Source organism: Neoarius graeffei, chromosome 19 (assembly GCF_027579695.1).
Source record: "Neoarius graeffei isolate fNeoGra1 chromosome 19, fNeoGra1.pri, whole genome shotgun sequence".
NCBI lineage: Eukaryota > Metazoa > Chordata > Actinopteri > Siluriformes > Ariidae > Neoarius > Neoarius graeffei.
Window position 1 is genome coordinate 43,235,480 of NC_083587.1, and position 22,815 is coordinate 43,258,294.

At 43.2% G+C, this 22,815-nt stretch overlaps 1 protein-coding gene across 1 annotated transcript in view; it reads right to left on the bottom strand.

Annotated features, from left to right (window-relative positions):
• The window catches only part of atp6v0a1b (ATPase H+ transporting V0 subunit a1b), a 119,867-nt gene that overhangs the window by 90,758 nt on the left and 6,294 nt on the right, over positions 1–22,815 (bottom strand). The window contains exons 2-5 of the mRNA XM_060900110.1: positions 22,309–22,504; positions 7,000–7,078; positions 6,688–6,785; positions 6,396–6,524 (exon numbers count right to left, since the gene is read on the bottom strand). Of these exons, the coding sequence (XP_060756093.1) occupies positions 6,396–6,524; positions 6,688–6,785; positions 7,000–7,078; positions 22,309–22,425 (423 nt within the window). The 5' untranslated portion in view covers positions 22,426–22,504. The remainder of the gene's footprint in view (positions 1–6,395; positions 6,525–6,687; positions 6,786–6,999; positions 7,079–22,308; positions 22,505–22,815) is intronic.

Consider the following 22,815-nt stretch of genomic DNA (forward strand, 5'->3'; position numbering starts at 1 on the left):
TGAGTGAGGTCTAACATTAACAAAAAGTGGAACCTTTGTCTATTCATGAAGAATGGAGCTTTCAGCAACATTGGGTTTGGGCTTTTGAACGCATTGCCGTGCCATCCATAACAGACAGAGCAGCGGGAAGGCATACAGCCATTGATTTGTCCAATTGTGAACCACAGTGATTGACACATTGATTGACTTCTGCTTAACTATGGGTGGTTCAAAGTAAATGAACCACCTTCTTGTTGATTCCTCAGGTATAGGCTTGCCGCAAGACATCACACCCAACACTCACATGGGCAAATGAAAGACCAAACTTTAATTTTGCCAAGATAGCCATAACTTGACTAGCATGGTGGTGCAGTGGTTAGCACTGTCACCTTGCAGCAAGAAGGTTCTGGGTTTCCTCCCACAGTCCAAAGACATGTGAATTAGTTTAACTGGCTACTTTAAATTGCTCATAGATGTGAATGAGTGTGAATGGTTATTCACCTCCGTGTTAGATTGCCGACCTGTCCAGGGTTTACCCAGCTTCCTCTGCAACCCTAATGGATAAGCAGTATAGATAATGGATGGACAGATAGCCATTACACCTGTAAAGCATTCAGTGCTATAATGGTGCTCTTGCTTTTCACTTCAATCTTCAGTGTCCTTCTTTGGCAAGCTATCTGCACTTTCTGCTGAAGTGGGTCTCAAGTTCATAGAATAAGAAGCAGTCACTGATAGACTCTGACGTGCTATCTTTGTATCCAAGGTGGCTGTACAAGGCTCTGTACTTCAACATGATGTTTTTCTGTCAACAGCTTTCACATTTGGCACATGCTCCCTGCCAGCTTCTCTGCTGTATCTGCTGGTTGCTGATCTTCTTGCTGTAGCCATGCCACACCAGAGTAAGGTGATGAAGAGACAGCAATATTTGCATATATTATTATAGAAATATTTTCATATATCATTATACTGTATTTCCATATACAAAAAATATTTGGACACAAAAGCCACATTTACAAGTGTATGGATTTCACTTCATTAGAAAACATGTCAAACTACGTAGGGCTGAACGATATATCGTTATCGTATCTATATCTAGATATGAACATTCAAGATAATATCGAAAAAGCAACGATATCGACGATATAGATTTCCCCTCCCCGCGCTTGCCCTGCATGTACAGCTCTGGAAGTCACAACAAACATGATTTTTACGATTGCCCTTGAATGCACCGCTAAGGCCAGCCAACCACAAACCTTATTTCATGCTTGCTGTGGATCGACAGCTGAAGCCAAGCAATGACAAACATATGAGGGTGGGAGTGAGGGAGACAGAGACCGATGCGCGCACACTACAGATGCAGTGGGGAAGGAAGGAAGGAAGGAAGGAAGGAAGGAAGGAAGGAAGGAAGGAAGGAAGGAAGGAAGGAAGGAAGGAAAGAAAATAAATAAATAAATGAGTGCGGAAGATAATGCGGCCGGTAGCGGTGCAGAATCTGACTTGGTGCCAAAACATAAATCATCCTCCATTATTTGGAGGTATTTTGGATTCAGAAAGGACGATGTTAACCAGAGTGAGGTGTTGTGCAGGTCGTGCTTAGCAAAAATTGCAACGAAGCAAGGTAGCACAACAAACCTGTTTCACCACCTGAAACAACACCATCGCGTGCTGCACGAAGAGTGTATGACAATGAGAGAAACACCGGTGACTTCTCAGTCATCCCAAAATAAGCCAAAGAAAAGTTTGATTGCTGATGCGTTCAGTAGCATTACACCGTACGAGTCGACGTCCACCAGACAAAGAAATTACAGACGCTATAACATAACACATTGCAAAAGACATGGTACCTGTGTACACAGTCTCGAAAGAGGGCTTTAAAAAATGGTTCGGACGCTGGACAAGCATTATAAAATACCATCCCGAACACATTTTAATCAAGTAGCGATTCCGAAACTCTATAATGATTGTAAAATGAATGTTGAATCCGAGCTCCGTGAAATCGATCATTTCGCCACACCCACAGACAGACAGGTCGAGCCGGACAACTGAATCTTACATCAGTTTAACGGTCCATTTTATTACAACAAACTTCGAACTCAAGACCCGCTGTCTGCAGACATCCTTCTTCCCTGGGGAGCATACAATAAATAACAAATACGGATGCATTTGTTATTTATTGTTAAAGCAGAGCTGCAGTAAAATGTTTGATTTGTAATTTATTTGTTCGTAATTTATGTTAATGTTGATGACTGGCAGTGAGTTCTTAAAAATAAAACTGCACTTTCCACATTTTTTTGTATTATGATGTTTTTATTTTTCTGAAAAATGCTTGGTTTTCACCGAACCCGTAGTCATATCGTATCGATATCGAGATATCTGGCATGAATATCGAGATATGAAATTCTGTCCATATCGTTCAGCCCTGAAACTGTCATTTATTTTAAAGAAAAGATACCACAAAGACTTCTCAATAAAAAAAATTTCACCCAAGAAATGATTGTTATAATTAAAAATATAAAAATAATAGATATATTGTTCAAAATGTGGACACTTAAGATTCTGGTTGTCACAGTTCATCTATAGTTAAATGTGATGAACACCACCAAATCGTTACTTTGCCAGGGGCACATGTATTAGACAGACTAAATACATCCTCTTTAAATTACTTTAGAACCAGTTGTTAAAAGTAATTGTATGGCAAATGACCAAGAGAAAAGTAACTTTTGAGAAAAGGTCTAAAATAATCTGTTTGTTAATGAATGAAAGAAAACAGAATGCACAGACAGACCCATAAAAACCAGACTGGCCAAGATAATTGTGGGTAAAATCAGGCAAGAAACAGCAGCAAAGATTGCTTCAGATATCAATGAAAATTATCAGACACTACAGCACAAATTATTTGAAAGAGGATCAACAAGTGCATTTATATGCTGCACAGGACCTACACATACCTGGAGGAGCCAGGATGCTATGTGACAAGTTTATTTTTTTGATTTCTCAAGTGATTTTAATACAATCCAGCTCCTCATACTGAGAGACAAATTGGAGGAGATGGGTTTGGATCCCCCTCCTGATGTCCTAGGTAACAGACTACCTGACAGAATGACCTCAGTTTGTCAGGCTGGGGAACTGTGTCTCTGGCATGTTGAGGTGCAGCACAGGGGCCCCACAAGGAACCATCTTAGCACCATTCCTGTTTACATTCTACACGGCAGACTTTAAATACAGCTCAAAATCCTGCCACATGCAAAAATACTCTGATGATCCAGCTATTGTGGCAAGTATCAGGAGTGGACAGGAACATAGGGACCCTGTGGAGGCCTTCAGGGATTGGTGTAATAGGAGCTGTTGCCACCTTAATACCTCTAAAACCAAGGAGGTAGTGGTGGATTTCAGAAGATGTAGGCCACCCTGTCTGCCAGTCTCACTAAAAGGACAGGAAACTGAGGTGGTGCACTCCTACAAATACCTGGGGGTCCTATTGGATGACAAGCTGGACTGGTCCCTGAACACTGATGCTCTCTACAGGAAGGGGCAGAGCTGCCTCTTCTTCCTGTGGAGGCTGAGGTCATTTGATGTGTGTGATGAGACACTGCATATACTTTATCACACTGTGGTAGCCAGTGTTCTCTTTTATGCTGCTGTGTGTTGGGGTGTAGTCTGACGGACAAAAACACCAAGTGGCTGGACAAGCTGGTGAAAAAAGCCAGCTCGGTGCTTGGCAGGAGGCCGGACTCACTTAGAACTGTGGTGGAGAGGGGTATATTGAACAAACTGAAAGCTATAATGGACAACAGCAGACACCCTCTCCATAGCCTCCTTGTTGGGCAGAGGATCAACAGTGGCAGGCAGATCCTCTCGTTGCACTGTAGATCTGAGCAGTTTAGGAGGTCCTTTGTCCCCACTGCAATTATACTTTTTAATGCCCTCTGATCCCCTCCCCCATCTTGCACTTTTTATTTATTTATTATGGGTTTTTTTAATCCCCCTTTTTAAAATCATGATTTAATTGTTCTATTTATTTAGTTTTATGGTTATGACTGGTGGAATGATTGTTTTCTGAATGAGCTGCTGGATATTTGAATTTCCCCTTGGGGATAAATAATCTATCTATCTATCTATCTATCTATCTATCTATCTATCTATCTATCTATCTATCTATCAAGCATGGGTACAGAGGGAGGGTAATGCGTCAAAAGCCATTCATTAGCTTCAAGAATAAGAACACAAGGGTGAAATTTTGAAAACTTGGATGGATCTGGTAGTACACCATTAGATCACCAGATTGTGTGAGAAAGCCAAGAGAAGAATTCCAAACAACTGCACTCAGGGTATTATAAAGCATGAAGATGGCTAGGGCTGTTTTTCCTATAGCATTTCTTGGATGCAAACTTGCTGAAAATCACTGAAGAAATTATTCAGGCAACAGAAGTGGATTTTTTTCCACAAAGATAATGATCCAAAGAGCTTTTGAAAATCTCTCTCTTAAGAAATCTTCTTTTAGCTGTTCCCATTAGGGGTCGCACCAGTGGATCATCCTTCCCAATTTATGATCTCCATATTTGATTTGGATTAGGTTTTTACACCAGGTGCCCTTCCTGATGCAATCTTCCCAAAAATATCTGGGCTTGGGACTGGCACTAAGTATACTCTGGCTTGTGCAACCCCAGTGGCTGGGTATTTTCTCTTTTAAGAAATCCATCTCTCTTGAAATTGACAAGTGGTGTAGATTTCAAACAACTGCTAATTTATTCAGGACTGGCCATTGCAGCAAATTCAGCCCAACAGCAGACCGTTTGATGCTAAAAGAAGTCTTCAAGAACCCCAAATTTCATCACTGGATCTGCAGGTACCTTTTGCAACACCTGGTATGAAAGTATATATATATATATATATATATATATATATATATATATATATATATATATATATATATATACATACACACAGAAAGAGATTGGACAAATTTGACCTGCGTGGGAAGTGTGCCAGGAAAAAGTATTTGCTGTCCAAAAGGAATGTTAAATCAAGACTACAGTTTGCCAATTAACATATAGGCAAAGACCAGGCTTTGTGAAATAACATGCTCTGCACAGATGAAACAAAGGTAGAGTTGTTTGGCTACAGTAAGAGTACATGTGTGGTGCAAACCAAAGACAGCTTTTCAGGACAAGAACCTCATACCAACTGTGAAGCATAGTGGTGGAAATGTTCTGGTTTGGAGTTGTTTCGCTGCCTCAGGGACTGGGAAGCTTACTTTCATTGATTCAGCTATGAATTCTGAATCATATCAAAGAGTGCTTGAAGATAATGGGAGGCCATCTGTTCAAAAGTTGAAGCTGAACCAGAGGTGGACCTTTCAACATGACCCTAAGCACACTTGCAAATACACCAAGGAATGGCTCAGAAAGAAGAAATAGAGGGTTATGGAATGGCCTATTCAAAGCCGAGATTTGAATCCCACTGAAATGTTGTGAGGAAATTTGAAAAGGGCAGGATATGCAAGAAAATCCTCAAACATCTTGCACCTGAAGGAGTTTTGCATGGAAAAGTGGTCAAACATTTCAGCAAGCCAATGTCAGAGACGGGTGGGCAATTATGCAAAACGCCTACAAGAAGTTATTTCTGTTAAAGGGCACAATACTAACTTCTGAAGCCAAGGATGGACTTAATTTCTCCGCAGAAGAATATTATGTCTATTGATATTTTTGTTGAAAAAATTATTGAAAAAGTATCACCTTTATCTGTAGGCACTGTATCAAAAGGGTGAAATGTTTACTTGTTTAAGTCTACAATTTCCATGGGATGTACTTATTTTTTCACATGACTGTATATTAGTATTCTGCAAGGAAATAAGCAACCAGGTCAACTCTACTATTTCGGGTGGAACCCATCTTGGTGGTCTGGACTGAAAGTCTGTTCCTCTCAGACTGAAAAATGCTGAAAAACAGCTTTAAATGATATGCGCACAAACTTCAAAGAAAAGGGGAAAGTAAAAATGAATGTGGAAACAGTTTGGGAAACATGAACATTATGGTTTGTCCTTTTTTTTCAGAAAGAAAAATGTTTGCTATTGACTAATTTCCATTGGATTTAAACTTTAACATTTGCACGACTCAGTGAAGCCAGTCACTTGTGTAGCTTACAGCATGTGAATATGTTTACTAAGCAACAATATCATGCTACTAATAACTCACAGGTCATCATTACCTGATCTTTTTCATGCAAAATAGGCAATAGTAGCTATACTAGGCTTTTATGCATATCAGATCATGACACACACTCAGACTACTTGATGTTCAATTAAAATATTTTGTTTAAAATAAAGTGCATGTGAGCATCACCAATGCATATCTTTCCTATAATCTACACTAGTGTTAAATCAATATTTGAACAGGTCTAATAATCAAAGACCAGACCTCATCAAAGAACTGCTGGGTACGTCTTAAGATGTGCTTTAACTCAGTCAGCTCCAAGAAATTCTTCTTCAGGGCTTCTTGGTTGGTATTGATTTCCTTCAGTTCATTCTCCAGTTTCTCAAAAGTTGCCTGTAAATCCAAATTGAAAATGCAAAAAAATTGGAAGACTGATTGGTATACCCAAAAACCACTGTCATAGCTGATTTTAATTATAAATATAAATCTTCTTGGTATGTTCAAATATTTATACCCACAGGATATAATAAAGTTGAAAATTTAAATAAACACTGACCTCTAGATCAATCATGTCTCGTGGAAATGGTACTTCTGGATTTTCACCAGTGTCCACAGTAGGGATGTTTGCTTTCTTAATCTCCTTCTCCACAAACCCTGTGGAAAATGACACCAGCATGTTCTGTAACTCTTTAAGACAGGCACTCAAACTTATCATTTCTTAAAAAGTCTTTATGTCCACCTCAAAACCAAGTGTGAATATCCAGACATTAGACTATTCAAAATGAATGACACACATTTCCTTTAAAGAGAACCAGTTTTCACTGTTACAAAAATTCCTTTGGATTGTTATTAAAAGTGTGTGACTCACGCAGCTTTCTATCCATCTCCTCACAACGCCTCACTTCATTCACAAACTTCCTTTGGAACACATTCACATCAGGGTTGAGCTACAAAAGGGGTTGATAGCATGGTTAGTTACTTTATTTTCAAGGCAAGCAGAGAACTGAAGAGACTCATACTTTCAAGGCAAGCATTGTATTAAAATACTTTTTAATAAAATTAATTTTATTACTGTACTTGCAAGTAAATAATATTCAAATATTATTATTATTATTATTATTAGTAGTAGTAGTAGTAGTAGCAGCAGCAGCAGGGGGACAAGCACCGAAGGTGTGTAGTGATTTTATGTTTTCTTCTTCTTCTTCTATTATTATTATAGTATAGTACGTCTTTGTACAAGGTTTCCTCGCTGCTGCCTCTTGGTGGATAGTATAGTATAGTAGTCTACAGCAGCACACAGAATGCTTCATACACAATTTATGAAATTTGGCACAGTGATAGAGGGCAAGCTCAGTTACCTTCACAGCAATTTTGGTGTGCCACCAACAGGGCAAATTTGGATACATGTTTGGATATACAGTATGTTTACAATAATATATATGTCAGCAACTGTGTGATATAACCAAGCTTTTTAGATAACCAAAATACCTCATCATAAGGATCTCCAAATTCTCTAAATTAACTTTCAGTGGCACTATAATTTGCAAATTTGTAAAACTGCTCATAACTTTTGACCTGCTCAACATCAAATCAAGATTACTATTTCTATTGATTCCCTTAAAAGTTCAGAGTGTTGGTGATCTCAGGAATTTAGGATTTCTCAAATGGGTACTTGGCCATTTTGAATTTTAATAAAACTGTTTATTTGCTTCTTCCAGCCATCCAGCTATTATCTATGCTGCTTATCTGCCAGGGTTGCGGGGTAAGATGGAACCAATCCCAGCTAACTTCAGGAGGTGGGGTACACCCTGGACAGGTTGCCAATCTATCGCAAGGCTAAAACAGAGACAAAGGACCATTCACACCTATGGGCAATTTAGAGTAGCCAATCGACCTAATCCATGTTTTTGGACTGTGGGAGAAAACTGGAATACCCGGAGGAAACCCACATAGGCACAGGGAGAACATGCAAACTCCACATCGGCTGTGAGGTTTGTCCTATTTGCTCCTTCTAGAACACATTTTGTCAACCAAACCCAAACAAAGGGTTTTTTTCAGATTTTTTTTATATGATGGATGGTTTTTTTGTAATGCTAAAATGAATCTGATGGTGAACTTGACAAATGGGAAGTGAGGGCATATATCAGCAATATTGTAACATATTTTGATCAAATTTTGTTGATGAGTAAATGACCATGTCCTAAAGTACTCAAAGACTGTCAAAAACCCCTCTTGGGGGCTATAACTCAGAAGTTAGTTAAACTGCACATAACTTTTAAACTGTCTTCCTCCACTGTCAATGTCACAGTCCGGTCCAGTCCATCCATGCCTGAGTTTGTGGGACTTCTATGCCGGCTCCAGGCTGGATCCGGGACAGGAATTCAGTCCTGCCCTGCTGGAGGCCATCTTCCCTGAAGCGGCACTCCCACACCTGCTACCACTCCTCTCCCATCAGCCAGAGCCTTCTTAAGAGCTGTTTGGAGCTACTCCAGTTGCCAGACTGTCTCTTGCAGACTTTCCTTGCCTCGCTACAGCCCTTTGGTATTGTGGCTTCTTGATTTCCCCCCACCTGTATTGTTCTGTGGGGGTTTTTTTGGTCTAGTTTTCTGTCCAGTTTTTGCCTCTGTTTTACCTGCCTGTTCCTTTGGATTGTATTTTTGCTTCCTCTGCCTGGGTTTCCCTTGTCCCTGTTTTCTTCAGTTTTTGTGAAGATTTTTCTGTCCCGTTGTTGTCCCTGACCATGCCTGCCTGCTCTTGTGTTTTGACCTCGGCCTGTTCTTTGACCACTGATTTTTCCTGAGCCCTATTGTACCTCTGCCTTATACTTCGTTAAAGAAGTTTCTTTTTGTGCACAGCCTGTCTTGAGTCTGCTCTTGGGTCCTCACTTCACTTCACCTCAGCTCACCATTTGACAGCACAGTCTGGCCGACATGGACTAAGCAGATTTCGCCCAGCTAAGAGCAGCAGTGCAAAAGCAGGGAGCTCTCCTTGGGACCCACCAACAGGACATCCAACAGGTGAACCAAAACCTTGTCACCATCTCTAACACTCTCAATCTTCTTGACATTCAGCTACAACAGCTTCAGGTAACATCTGCTCCTACACAACGCCCTCTGCCTACCATTCCTCCTGCTCCAGCCCTCTTCAGGGAGCCAAGACTTCCCGCCCCACAGCCATACGACAGAGAACCAGGTACCTGCTGATCATTCTTATCTCGATGCTCGCTAACCCTTGAGCTTCAACCACTGGCCTTCCCCACAGAGCGTTCCCGAATGGCCTACACCATCATTCTCCTCACTGGCAAAGTTAGGTAGTGGGGAACAGCTATGTGGGACATCAATGCACCATGCTGTGCCAGCTTCAAGAATTTCACAGAGGAGATGAGGTGAACCTTTGACCGCTCTCTGTCTGGCAGAGAGGCAACAAGAGAGATCATGGGGCTGTGGCAGGGTGCCTGGTCTGCTTTTGACTATGCAATTGAGTTTCACACTTTGGTGGCATCTTGTGGCTGGAATGAGAGTGCCTTGTTTGATGCATTTTTGAACGGGCTGTCAGACTCCATCAAGGATGAACTGGTCTTGTGAGAACTGCCACCTGATCTCCCCAGTCTCATGGACCTCGCCAGGTGTATTGACTCCCGGATCAGACAACGGGTGAAAGAAAGAACTTGGACTAGTCTTGCTCCCCCTCAGCCTCCCATTCCTTCCGCTGAGCCAATGCAGGTAGACCAAGTCCGCATCTCACCTGAGGAACGACCGCACCGTCGGGATATGAGGACATGTTTTTATTGCAGACAGCTGGGGCATTTCTGCCAATCTTGCCCTTTAAAAGGAAGAGCCCACCAGTGAGTTTAGGGGCCCTGGTGGGCAATGTCCAGAATCAGCCCCCTACCGACTGACTGCTACTCCCAGTGGTCATTATCCATGGCAATCAGCCCCATGACCTCCAGGCACTCATTGATTCAGGGACTGACAGAAACCTGTTCTGCTCGACCACCGCCAAGCGCCTAGGGATTCCCCTACTGGCTCTGAACCCATCTTGACCCTTAATGGTACTGGTCTGACCACTATCACCCATAAAACAGCCCCAGTCACCTTAAGAATTTCTGGCAACCAGTCTGAATCCATCCAGTTTATCATGAGCAATCCCCATGTGCCCATAGTTCTTGGTCTGCCCTGGCTATCTCTACATAACCCCCATGTCAACTGGATTAACACCACCATTTTAGGATTGAGTCAATTCTGTTTATCGTCATGCCTGAGATCTGCCTTCCCCTCATGCCGAGCTGCTCCAGCCCACCATTAGTGAATATCCTGACCTCTCTAACGTGCCTCCCGAGTATAATGACTTAACCTGTGTTCAGCAAGTCTCAAGCTGTTTCTCTTTCTCCCCATAGGCCCTATGACTGTGGCATTGACCTTCTCCCTGGGACTGCACCACTAAGGGGTGACTTTTTTTTTTCTCTCTCTCTCCTTCTGAAAGGCAAGCCATGGACAAATACAATCACCTAGTCCTTAGCAGCTGGAATTATTCGTTCCTCCTCTTCTCCTGCAAGGGCAGGATTCTTTTTTGTGGAGAAAGACGACAAATCCTTGTGCCCTTGCATTGATTACCGAGGGCTAAATGATATCACCATCAAGAACAGTTACCCCCTACCTCTCATGACCACGGCATTTGAGTTACTCCAGGGAGCCCAGATTTTCACCAAGCTAGACCTGTGCAATGCTTACCACCTTGTGAGGATCAGGGAAGGGGACAAATGGAAGATGGCATTCAACACCCCCACGGGCCACTACGAATATCTCGTGGTCCCATTCGGCTTGATTAATGCTTCTGTGGTTTTCCAGGCCCTCGTTAATGATGTCCTGAGGGACTACCTTAACCTTTTTGTTTATCTGGATGATATATTGATATTTTCCTGCTCCATTGATGAACACTGCATCCACATCAGGCAGGTCCTTCAACAACTCCTAGAAAATACTTTGTTAAGGCCAAGAAATGCGAGTTCCATAGAAGCGGTCTCCTTTCTGGGTTTCATTATCTCCCTGTACAGATTCAGATGGACCCCCTGAAACTCAAGGCAGTTGCTGACTGGCCCACCCCATCCTCTCGGTGAGAACTCCAGTGGTTTCTTGGGTTTGCGAGTTTCTACAGGCGATTCATCAGGAACTTTAGTACGGTGGCTGGGCCCCTCATGACTCCAACTTCCACCAAGGTCCCTTTCAGCTGGGGGGAAGGGGCTGAGAAGGTGTTCTCCGAGCTCAAACAAAGGTTCACATCAGCACCCATACTCCCCATTCCAGATCTGTCCCAGCAGTGCGTGGTTGAGATCGATGCTTCAGAGTCAAGGGTCAGAGCCTTATTGTCCCAAAGATCGGCTAGTGACAACAAGCTTCATCCTTACTCCTTCTCTCGTCAGCTTTCCCCCCCTGAGAGAAACCACGACGTTGGCAATAGGGAACTGTTGGCCATAAAACTGGCCTTGGAAGAATGGAGACATTAGTTGGAGGGGTCAGACCTCCCCTTCATCATATGGACAGATCACAAGAACCTCAAATACCTCAGGACTACCAAGCGCCTCAATTCTCGCCAGGCCCGATGGTCTCTTTTCTCCCTTCAAGTTCACACTTTCCTTCCACCCAGGCTCCAAGAATGGTAAGCCTGATGCCTTGTCCAGAATGTTCTCTCCCCTCCAGGAGGAATCGACTTCCCCTGAGACCATCCTTCCTCCATGGTGCCTGGTGGGGGCAGCTCTGTTAGAAGTGGAAACCCTGGTCCAGAAGGCCCATGAGCAAGACCCAGGGCCCAGTAATGCACCTCCTAACCATCTTTTTGTTTCTGTGTGGGCACAGGTGTTGCAGTGGGGTCATGGTTCCAGAATGGCATGCCACCCAGGAGCAGCCTGGACTCTGGCACTCATCCGACAATGTTTTTGGTGACCATCCATCAAGAAGGACGTCCAGAGGTTTGTGGCAGCTTGCAACATCTGCGCCAGGAACAAGACTGGCAACAGACCCCCTGCTGGCCTGCTGCGACCCCTCCCTGTTCCCCACCAGCCCTGGTCAGACACAGCCCTGGATTTCATCACAGGACTCCCTAATTCAAGTGGCAATACTTGTATCCTCACTGTTGTAGACCATTTTTCTAAAGCTGTTCATTTTATCCCTCTGCCCAAGCTTCCCACCACCAAAGAGGCCACCGAATTGCTGATATTCCATGTTTTTCATCTACACAGACTCCCCTCAGACATTGTATCAGACCACAGACCCCAGTTCTCTGCCCAATTCTGGAATGCTTTCTGTAAACTCATTGGTGCTTCTCGCAGTCTGTTTTCAGGTTTCCACCCTCAGACCAATGGACAGATGGAACAGGCCAACCAGGAGCTGGAAGTGGCCCCTGGGTGCATGGTGTCCAAGTATGCGGCCTCCTGGAGCAAGACCCTTCCTTGGATAGAGTACGCTCACAATTCCTTACCCACCTCTGCTACAGGTCTTTCCCCCTTCCAGTGCTCTCTGGGTTACCAGCCACCACACTTCCCCATCCAAGAAGTCATCGCCGTGCCCTCGGCCCAGGTGTTTGTGCACTGCTGCAGGAGAACATGGGCATTGACCAGGAAAAAGCTCCTACATTCTGTCAAGATGTTTAAAGAGCAAGCCGACAAACATGCTCAACAGCTCCCATCTATCGGGTGGGGCAGCGGGTGATGCTCTCCACTTGCCACCTGCCCCTCAAGATGATCAAATTGGCTCCCAGGTTCATTGGGCCTTTCCCCATCTCCAAGGTAATTTTAATCCCTGCTCTGTAAGACTGTCTGTCTCTGCCTGTAACCATGTGCTATATTCACCCAAATTTCCATGTCTCCCAAGTCAAACTCCAGTTCCCTGTCCCCACCCTCAAAACCCTCTCCTCCTCCCAGGTTCATAGATGGTGAGGTCTTCATGGTCAGGGGGTTGCTGAAGGTACGATGCTGAGGCAGAGGATTCCAGTACCTGGTTAATTGGGAGGGGTATGGTCCTGAGGAGAAGAGCTAGGTTCCTGCCAGGTTAATTATGGATCCCACCCTCATCACGGACTTCCACCAACACCACTCTGAGGCGCTTCCTAAGATGCCTGGAGGCGCCTGTTGGGGGGGGGGGGGGTACTGTCACAGTCCGGTCCAGTTCATCCATGTCTGAGTTTGTGTGACTTCCATGCCGGATCCGGGACAAAAATTCAGTCCTGCCCTGCTAGAGGCCATCTTCCCTGAAGCAGCAATCCCACACCTGCTACCACTCCTCTCCCATCAGCCAGGGCCTTCTTAAGAGCTGTTTGGAACTACTCCAGTTGCCAGACTGTCTCTTGCAGACTTTCCTTGCCTCGCTACAGCCCTTTTGGTATTATGACCTCTTGTTTTTTTTTTGTGTGTGTCTGTCTAGTGTTCTGTCCAATTTTTGCCCCTGTTTTACTTGCCTGTTCCTTTGGATTGTGTTTTTGCTTCCTCTGCCTGGGTTTCCCTTGTCCCTGTTTTTCTTCAGTTTTTGTGAAGATTTTTGTCCCTGACCATGCCTGCCTGCTCTTCTGGGTTTTGACCTCCTTGGCCCATTCTTTGACCACTGACTTTGCCTGAGCCCTATTGTACCTCTGCCCCGTACTTCATTAAAGAAGTTTCTTTTTGTACACTGCCTGTCTTGAGTCTGCTCTTGGGTCCTCACTTCCTCAGCTTGTCATTTCTGACAGTTAAAGCCAAACAAAACTTAACCACTTCCATTTGCCAATCATGGCAAGTGCCCTGATGTACTCCCTGCATGTTTTTTACCAAAAAACCCCCACCCCTTACAAACAAATGTATCCATTTTAAAAGTTACGATATTGTTAAGAATAGGCTTCCCTGGGTGTGGCCAGTTGCACTGAAACTGGATATCCACTTGTCATGTAACCAACACACTAGTACACCATTTACCTTAATACAGAGCCATCAAATAAAGGCTTCTAAATCCCCAGGCAGCTCCTCACTGCTCTGGGTATGTGTGCGTGTTCACTGCTTCAGATGGCTTAAATGCAAAAAAGAATTTCACTGTGCTGTAATGTATGTGTGACAAAAAGGGCTTCTAATTCTAATTTTCTAATAAATTCTGTAACTTACTGGCAATAAAATATACAAAATCAAGTCTTCACTTTTCTGAAGTGAAAATCTAACTTGGCTGGATAATGCATGCACAGTACTGACACTGATACGAGTGAACAATATCCGTTGTCATAGCAATGCAATTCTTGCTGTCTAAAAAGATCACTTTTCTCAGTGAATAAAAACAAAAGCATGTCATTTAAACATAATGGGGGGGAAAAAAAAAAAACTCACTGAAGACCATTTATAGGCAGCAAAACAGCCTCTGCTCACACGTGTGTGTATTTATGCCTTTATTGATCAGGCTTATTTTTACAGCCAAATGCTTGACATTCGGGCATCTTTAGGGTGGTTTACAATAATGTAGAAGCAATATATCCAATAGATCTCAACCTCGGTAAGTCATATGGCATAGAAGTTATGCCACAATCTTGGATTCTCTTACATAATTTGTACTCAGAGTGCAATATTTGAACCTTGGCGAGAGAGTAAGATGGCAGCACCCAGGGACAATGTTTTTCTTTTAATATAAAATTTGTATACAGCAAGGTTCCATCTAGGCTTTTTCAGCATATTGGGCCGATATGCAATGTTTCCTTACTGCTATGCCCACAATATTGCTGACATGCCTGGAAAAGTTGCCCCTACACGAATAAAAAGACGCGTCAATCTTGAAAATGTGGTCTTTTGTTTAATTTTCTCGTTATTCCTATGCAGCAGCAACGGCGCACTGCCATGCAAATGTTCTACATTCGGACATACTCCACTCCTCATCCACATAAGCACCCAGTGCATATGTGAATATTCTCAGTCATCCAGGTCATAGTAACTATGGGTGGTAAAAGAGAGCAACTGGACTTGCTTGAAGACGTTTCACCTCTCATCCGAAAGGCTTCTTCAGTTCTGTCTGACTGGTAGGGAGTATCAGGTATTTATCCTCTCATGGATGAAAAGCTCATCTAAGGTGTCGTTGAGTCATCCTGTTGGTGTGGGTCACTGGGGGCTGAATGTGAATGGCCTCGAGAGTCGTTAGGGTGATCAATGGATTGCCCGTTAAGGTGATCAATGGAATGCTGATTCTCTCTGTCCTCCTGTGAGCCACTGAAAACAGCTGGGTTTTGGTGTGCATTCAGTTGTCTGGGAAGTGTGCCAAGGACTGCATTGTAGGTGGCTGATAAATTATGTCTTAGACCCCCACCTCTGTTCAGTGATGGCCGTTCCAGGTTGACAAAAATGGCTTCTTTAACTCCTTGCTCATACCAACGATCCTCTCTGGCTAAGCCCATGTTTACATTAGACCGTATCAGCAGATCATCAGATTAACGTTTTTAAAATGATTAGTGTGCACACAGCAACGCCAATACACGATTTGCGTGCACACAGCAACACCAATACACGGATACGCTCGGCTCCGCAGGCATCCTGCGCTCCAAATCACTCCGCCCTGAACAGCGAGTGCCCTCTGGAGGGTGCGCACTCCGGCCCTGCGCAGCTCACACAGCGCGCGAGTGAAGTGCACAAGCCACGATTCGGGACTGAGCCGCTGTGTGTGATCCCAGCGCATATCACTTACTACTTGCAAGTGGAAGGATGGCAAGCCTAAAGACAATCATAACTACACAATGGGCAGTATTTGCATCAGTATTTGCAGTATTTTCATACTTTTATACTCTTTAATGAAAGGTGATACAAGGCGGAAGTCCGCGCCGTTTTTCAGCAGTCGCGTCACATGACCAACACCAGCGAATCAGGAAGGTGGATGTCACAGTGACGTTGTCCAATGAGACGCCAGCTAGAGCTCAGCACAGCGTATCCACGTATTCTGAATGTTTACACAGCACCGGAGCCGACACGATCTGGATTGAATACGTGGACGCTGGCGGATTCCCGTTTCCCAGCGGTTTAATGTAAACGGACAGTGCATCCGCGAAGAAAACGAGACAGATACGGTCTAATGGAAACGTAGCCTAAAATGCGTACGTTGGAATCCTGAAACGAGTGTCCTTTGTTGTTAAGATGAAGGTAGACAGCAGAGTCCTGGCCTGAGGAACTGGCTCTCCTGTGTTGAGCCATACGCCTGTGAAGCGGTTGCTTGGTTTCACCAATATACGAGTCCGTGCATTGCTCACTGCACTGAATTGCATACACCACGTTGTCCTGTTTATGTCTGGGTATTCTGTCCTTAGGGTGGACCAATTTCTGCTTCAGGGTGTTACTAGGTCTGAAACGTACCGGAATGTTGTGTTTGTAGAAGATCCTCCTGAGTTTCTCAGATAGACCAGAAATGTAGGGAATGACAATGTTCTTGCGTTTGTTCCTGTTATCCTCCTTGTCCGTTATGTTCCTTTTCCTGCTCTTGAAGAAAGACCAGTTGGGATACCCACAGTTCTGAAGTGCTTTCCTGATGTGATTCTGCTCCTTCTCTTTTCCCTCTACCGTTGTAGGGATGTTCTGAGCCCTGTGTTGCAAGGTCCTAATGACCCCCAATTTGTGTTCCAGTGGGTGGTGAGAATCGAAGAGTAGGTACTGGTCCGTGTGTGTGGGTTTCCGGTAGACCTCGATGCTAAGGCTTCTGTCTTGTCTAACGTGTACATCACAATCCAAGAAGGCTAGATTATTCCCACTTACATCCTCCCGAGTGAAACTGATGTTGATATCCACTGCATTGATGTGTTTAGAGAAGGCTTCCACTTCATGGGCTTTGATTTTAACCCAGGTGTCATCCACGTATCTGAACCAGTGGCTGGAAGCAACTCCTGAAAAAGTGGTCAAAGCTTTATGTTCCACTTCCTCCATGTAAAGATTGGCCACAATAGGGGACACCGGTGAGCCCATGGCACATCCATGCTTCTGTCTGTAGAAACTTTCATTAAACTGGAAATAAGTGGTAGTCAGGCAAAGGTCAAGCAGGGTGCAAATCTGGTCCATGGTGAGGTTCGTTCTATCCAGTAAGGTGTTGTCTTGAAGGAGTCGTTTTCTAATAGATTCAACTGCTTCTGTGGTGGGAATGCAGGTGAAAAGAGAAGTGACATCATAAGAAACCATGGTTTCATCTAAGTCTAGTTTGAGGTCTGCAACTTTAGTAGCAAAATCTTGGGAGTTTTTGACGTGATGTAGCGTATTCCCAACAAGAGGAGCCAGGATGGTGGCTAGGTGTTTGGCAATGTTATAGGTGACAGAGTTTATACTGCTGATGATAGGTCTGAGTGGAGCTCCTTCCTTGTGAATCTTGGGGAGTCCGTATATGAGAGGAACGGCTTCCCCGGGGTACAATCTGTAGTACAGAGATCGGTTGATGGCTTGGTCCTTTTCTAGTTGTTGCAGGCAACTAACAACTTTCTTTTTGTAAAAAAAGAAAGCATTTATCCATGAGAGGATAAATACCTGATACTCCCTACCAGTCAGACAGAACTGAAGAAGCCTTTCGGATGAGAGGTGAAACGTCTTCAAGAATCTTCAAGCAAGTCCAGTTGCTCTCTTTTACCACCCATAGTCACCCAGTGCATAGCTGCCTGAGTATTTCCGTGTGAAGATCATCACTAATCATGCTAATCCGGTTTACCTCCTTCCTTGTGCTGTGTTCACGGTAAAGTGTCATCTGTGTTAAGAGGCACTTATGTGCCATGCACATATGTACCAGTCCCTGGGTTAGATCTGGATAGTCATATATTGTAATTGAATGGCTGAAGCTGAAAAAGCTGACACGTGGTTGTTTTATTCTTATTCCACAAATACGTCACCAATATGGTTGGATATTAATTATAATAAGTCTTCAATCACAGCAACTTTTGGCAAAAAAAAATCTCATTAATATTACAAAAAAAAAAAAAGTGACTTTCAGAGTGCTAGGAAATGCACTGGAATGCATCTCTGAGCATGTAAAACCTGTGAGCTTTCAGAGCCCTAAGGCAGCCCCCCACACCTCTGGCTGTTATGACTGGTGCCACTACACTGATATTTTGGTCTAGTTAAAATCCTGTACAGGTACAAATATGAACTACAGTGCCTTGAAAAAGTATTCATACCCCTTGAACTTTTTCACATTTTTCCACCTTACAACCACGAACTTAAAAGTTTTTTATCGAGATTTTATGTGATAGACCAACACAGAGTAGCACATAATTGTGAAGTGAAACAAAAATGATAAATGGTCTTCAAAATTTTAAACAAATAAAAATCTGAAAAATGTGATGTGCATTAGTATTCAGCCCCCGCGTCAATACTTTGTAGAGCCACCTTTTGCTGCAATTACAGCTGCAAGTCTTTTGTGGTCTGTCTCTACCAGCTTTGCACATCTAGACACTGAAATTTTTGCCCATTCTTCTTTGCAAAATAGCTCAAGCTCAGCCAGATTGGCTGGAGAGCGTCTGTGAACAGCAATTTTCAAGTCTTGCCACAGATGCTCAATGGGATTTAGGTCTGGACTTTGACTGGGCCATTCTAACACATGAATATTCTTTGATCTAAACCATTCCATTGGAGCTCTGGCTGTATGTTTAGGGTCATTGTCTTGCTGGAAGGTGAATCTCCTTCGCAGTCTCAAGTCTTTTGCAGCCTCCAACAGGTTTTCTTCCAGGATTGCCCTGTATTTAGCTCCATCCATCTTCCCATCAACTCTGACCAGCTTCCCTGTCCCTGCTGAAGAAAAGCATCCCCATAGCATGATGCTGCCACCACCATGTTTCACAGTGGGGATGGTGTGTGCAGGGTGATGAGCAGTGTTAGTTTTCTGCCACACATAGCATTTAGGCCAAAAAGTTCAACTTTGGTCTCATCTGACCAAAGCACCTTCTTCCACATGTTTGCTGTGTCCCCTACATGGCTTCTGGCAAACTGCAAACAGGACTTCTTATGCCTGCCTTTCAACAATGGCTTTCTTCTTGTCACTCTTCCAAAAAGGCCAGATTTGTGGAGTGTACGACTTATAGTTGTCCTGTGCACAGATTCTCCCACCTGAGCTGTGGATTTCTGCAGCTCCTCTAGAGTGATCATGGGCCTCTTGGCTGCTTCTCTGACCAGTGCTCTTCTTGCTCGCTCTGTCAGTTTAGGTGGACGGCCATGTCTTGGTAGGTTTGCAGTTGTGCCATACTTTTTCCATTTTTGAATGATGGATTGAACAGTGCTTCTTGAGATGTTCAGAGCTTGGGATATTTTTTTAATAACCTAACCCTGCTTTAAACTTCTCCAGAACTTTATCCCTGACCTGTCTGGTGAGTTATTTGGTCTTCATAATGCTGTTTGTTCTTCAGTGTTCTCTAACAAACCACTGAGCCCTTCACAGAACAAGTGTATTTATGCTGAGAGTAAATTACACACAGTAGGACTATTAACTAATTAGATGACTTCTGAAGGCAATTGATTGCACTGGATTGTATATAGAGGTATCAGAGTACAGGGGGCTGAATAGTAATGCACATCACATTTTTCAGATTTGTTTAAAATTTTGAAGACCATTTATCATTTTCGTTTCATTTCACAATTATGTGCTACTCTGTGTTGGTCCATCACATAAAATCTCAATAAAAAAAACTTAAGTTCGTGGTTGTAAGGTGGAAAAATGTGAAAAAGTTCAAGGGGTATGAATACTTTTTCAAGGCACTGTAGACTGCATTTCCGCAGAGAAAATGCAAAGTGTGCTTGCTGAGCTGTAGCAGAACAGCCATCATGCTAGCATGCTAAAAGCTAGCATGCCAACATGCTAACAACTAGCATGCTAACATGCTAACAGTTAACATACTAACATGCTAAAAGCTAACATGTTAACACATTAATGCTAACATGCTAATAGATACATGCTAACAGCTAGCATTCTAACCATGATTAACATGCTATTTGTTAAAATTCTAACACTAAGGCTAATATGCTGACAGCTATCATGCTAACAGCTAACATGCTAATGGCTAGTATGTTAAATTTTAGCATGCTAACACACTGAGGGTGACATGCTAACAGCTAACATGCTCAGGCGAACTCGCTAACAGCAAACATGTGAACTCTGCATGCTACCATGCTAATCCTAACATGTTAACAGCTCTCATGATAACATGCTAATGGTGAACATGCTAACAACTCGCGAGCTAACAGCAGGCATGATATTGTAATGGGTAACATGCTAACAGCTAGCATGTAACACGTGAATGCTTATATGCTAATTGCTATCGTGTGTGCGTAGAAGTATTCCTAATAAAGTGGCCATTGAGTTGAAGTTGATTTGCTGTCAAAGTCTCAAATGAGCAGATCCTTGCCAAATGCATTATTACCTATGGGGGAAGGGAGAAAGGACTCAGTCAAGCTTCCATTGATTAGCGGCAAAATGGAGAAAAAAAACGGACGGATGAAAGGCAAGACAAAGACAAGTGCGGGTCAGAACCAAAATCATGTGTGTGATGGGTGATTTGGCCTGAGGTACCATATGAAGTTTGGTGGATGTGTGGTGAAGTGTTACTGAGCAAAACTCCATTCATTTGAATGGAGCCAAAAATCAATGGAAGCCTATGGAGGTAAAAAGAGATGCATGAAAACCAAGGAAAAGACGAGTGCAGGTCTCAGATGAGGGGACTTGGCCTGAGGCATCAAGTGAAGTTTCTTGAAGTTTGTTCACTTGGTTAAAAAAAAAAAATTGATGGAGAGTGAAAGTTTTTCTCCTGAAACACCATTCATTTTCAATGGGGCCAAAAATCAATGCAAGCCTATGGAGGAAAAAGGGATGAGCAAAAAGAAAGGAAAAATATGAGTGTGGGTCAGAACCGATTGCATGTATGTGTTGGGGGAGTTGGCCTGAAGTATCACATGAGGTTTGGTGCATCTGCGATGGAGCGTGTCAGAGTAGGACGATTCGATTCATGAGCCCTATTCATTCTCTATGGGAAAAAAACAAAAGAAAAACGACAAGAACAAGAGAATGGGTGCGTTGATCCAAAAGCTGTATATAAGCACACTACACCACTTCGGGCCAGACGTCTCAGAGTTGGAACGGTGTCTCTATCTCAAACGCCCTAGGAGGAGTAGTGGATCCAAAACATGTCGGAATAAGGCAGAATAAGTAAACTTAAGAACAATAGTGTGCTTGCCTTTGGCAAGCTTGAACAAGCACACTAACAAGTGAATAATCAAATGTGGCAGCAGGGGCGTGGTCAAGCGCTGGTTTGTGAATGGAGAGCAAAGCCAGTGAAGGTGAGTGGCAGAGTGATTGCACCTGCGTGTAATTAATGTACTGTGTGTGTGTGTGTGTGTGTGTGTGTGTGTGTGTGTATGTTTTCCCAGTGACAGAGAGCAAATAAAAGGGTGGAGAGGAGAGAAGGAAGGGGGAGCTTCCCTGTGCACCGTGCTTTGTTCGTGTGTGAGAGAGTGAACCTTTATTTTTCCCATTTGAAAGCTGAAAAGCTATAATAAAAGGTGCCAAAGTACCAAGCCCTCCTGTCCAAGTGCTTCAGTGTCCCACCTCTCTTCCTACAAGAGTATTACATTGAACATGTGTGATTATTATTTGTTAGTATAAAGGAATTTATTTTTTGGGTTTTGTCTGGCTTTATGGGATGGGGACAGAAAGTGCTTGGTCCCCTTGATTGCTCCTTGCTGCTATATTTAGACTTCGGTCTGTCCTCCATTCCTGCATGAGCCATCCTGATGCTCTACTTCTACTTGGAAGTTTTTTTTTTTTACCTGAAAATTGCTTGCTTCTGCTGAGGATGGCCCCACATGGCGAACACTGCCATCTCATCCATTATTCAGTGCATAACTTAATTTGGATAATATAGATGTAAAAATAAAAACTCTAATGAAATTTTTAAAAAGACCCTTATGCTGAAGATCCTCTTAACATATTCAGTATTGTTTGGCTTTATAGCATACAGTTGTTGAAGAGTAATTTGGCATAATTTCACTTCTTATGCTTAACAGAGCTGTTGAATCTATTTTTTTTAAGGTTTTTTTTTCTTGAAAATGAATCTTAATTCATTCCTTCATGTCCTTGCAAGCACAATATTTTCCTCAGGAAGTGCATATCTAATTACATTTCAACAATAAACAATGAGCACTTTTCATCATCCTCTACTAAAATAACTGAATACTCACATCTCTGAACTGTACCATTCCCAGCTCCCCCAGTTCACTGACACAACAATATGCAGCCTCCGACTGCAGGAAGAGCTGGGCTAGGGTCATCTCCTCACTACGGAATAGCTCTCCCATTATGCTCCACTGTGCACACAGTTAACACAGCAGGAAGAAATAAGGCTCCAGAGCTTACTGCTAACACAGAGGAGAAAGCCTGGGGGAAAAGACACATTGCTTGGTAGTAGTAATCATGATAATGATAAAATACATGAACTTTGTCATTAATTTAGGTGTATGCAGTATCAAACAGCATTGGCTCATCCATCGGCTATGAGGGGAATCCAACTGGGTATTTTTCTCAAATTACACATATTCAAACATGGGTTAAGCACCTACCAAAGTCATTTTTTGTCATCTGAAGGCAGTTCATGCCTTCGAGGCTGACAGATTTTTCTCAGTGTCCAAGATGACTGCATTTAATTGGTTTTGTACCTATACTCTGCAAAATGACAAAGTTGAATCTAA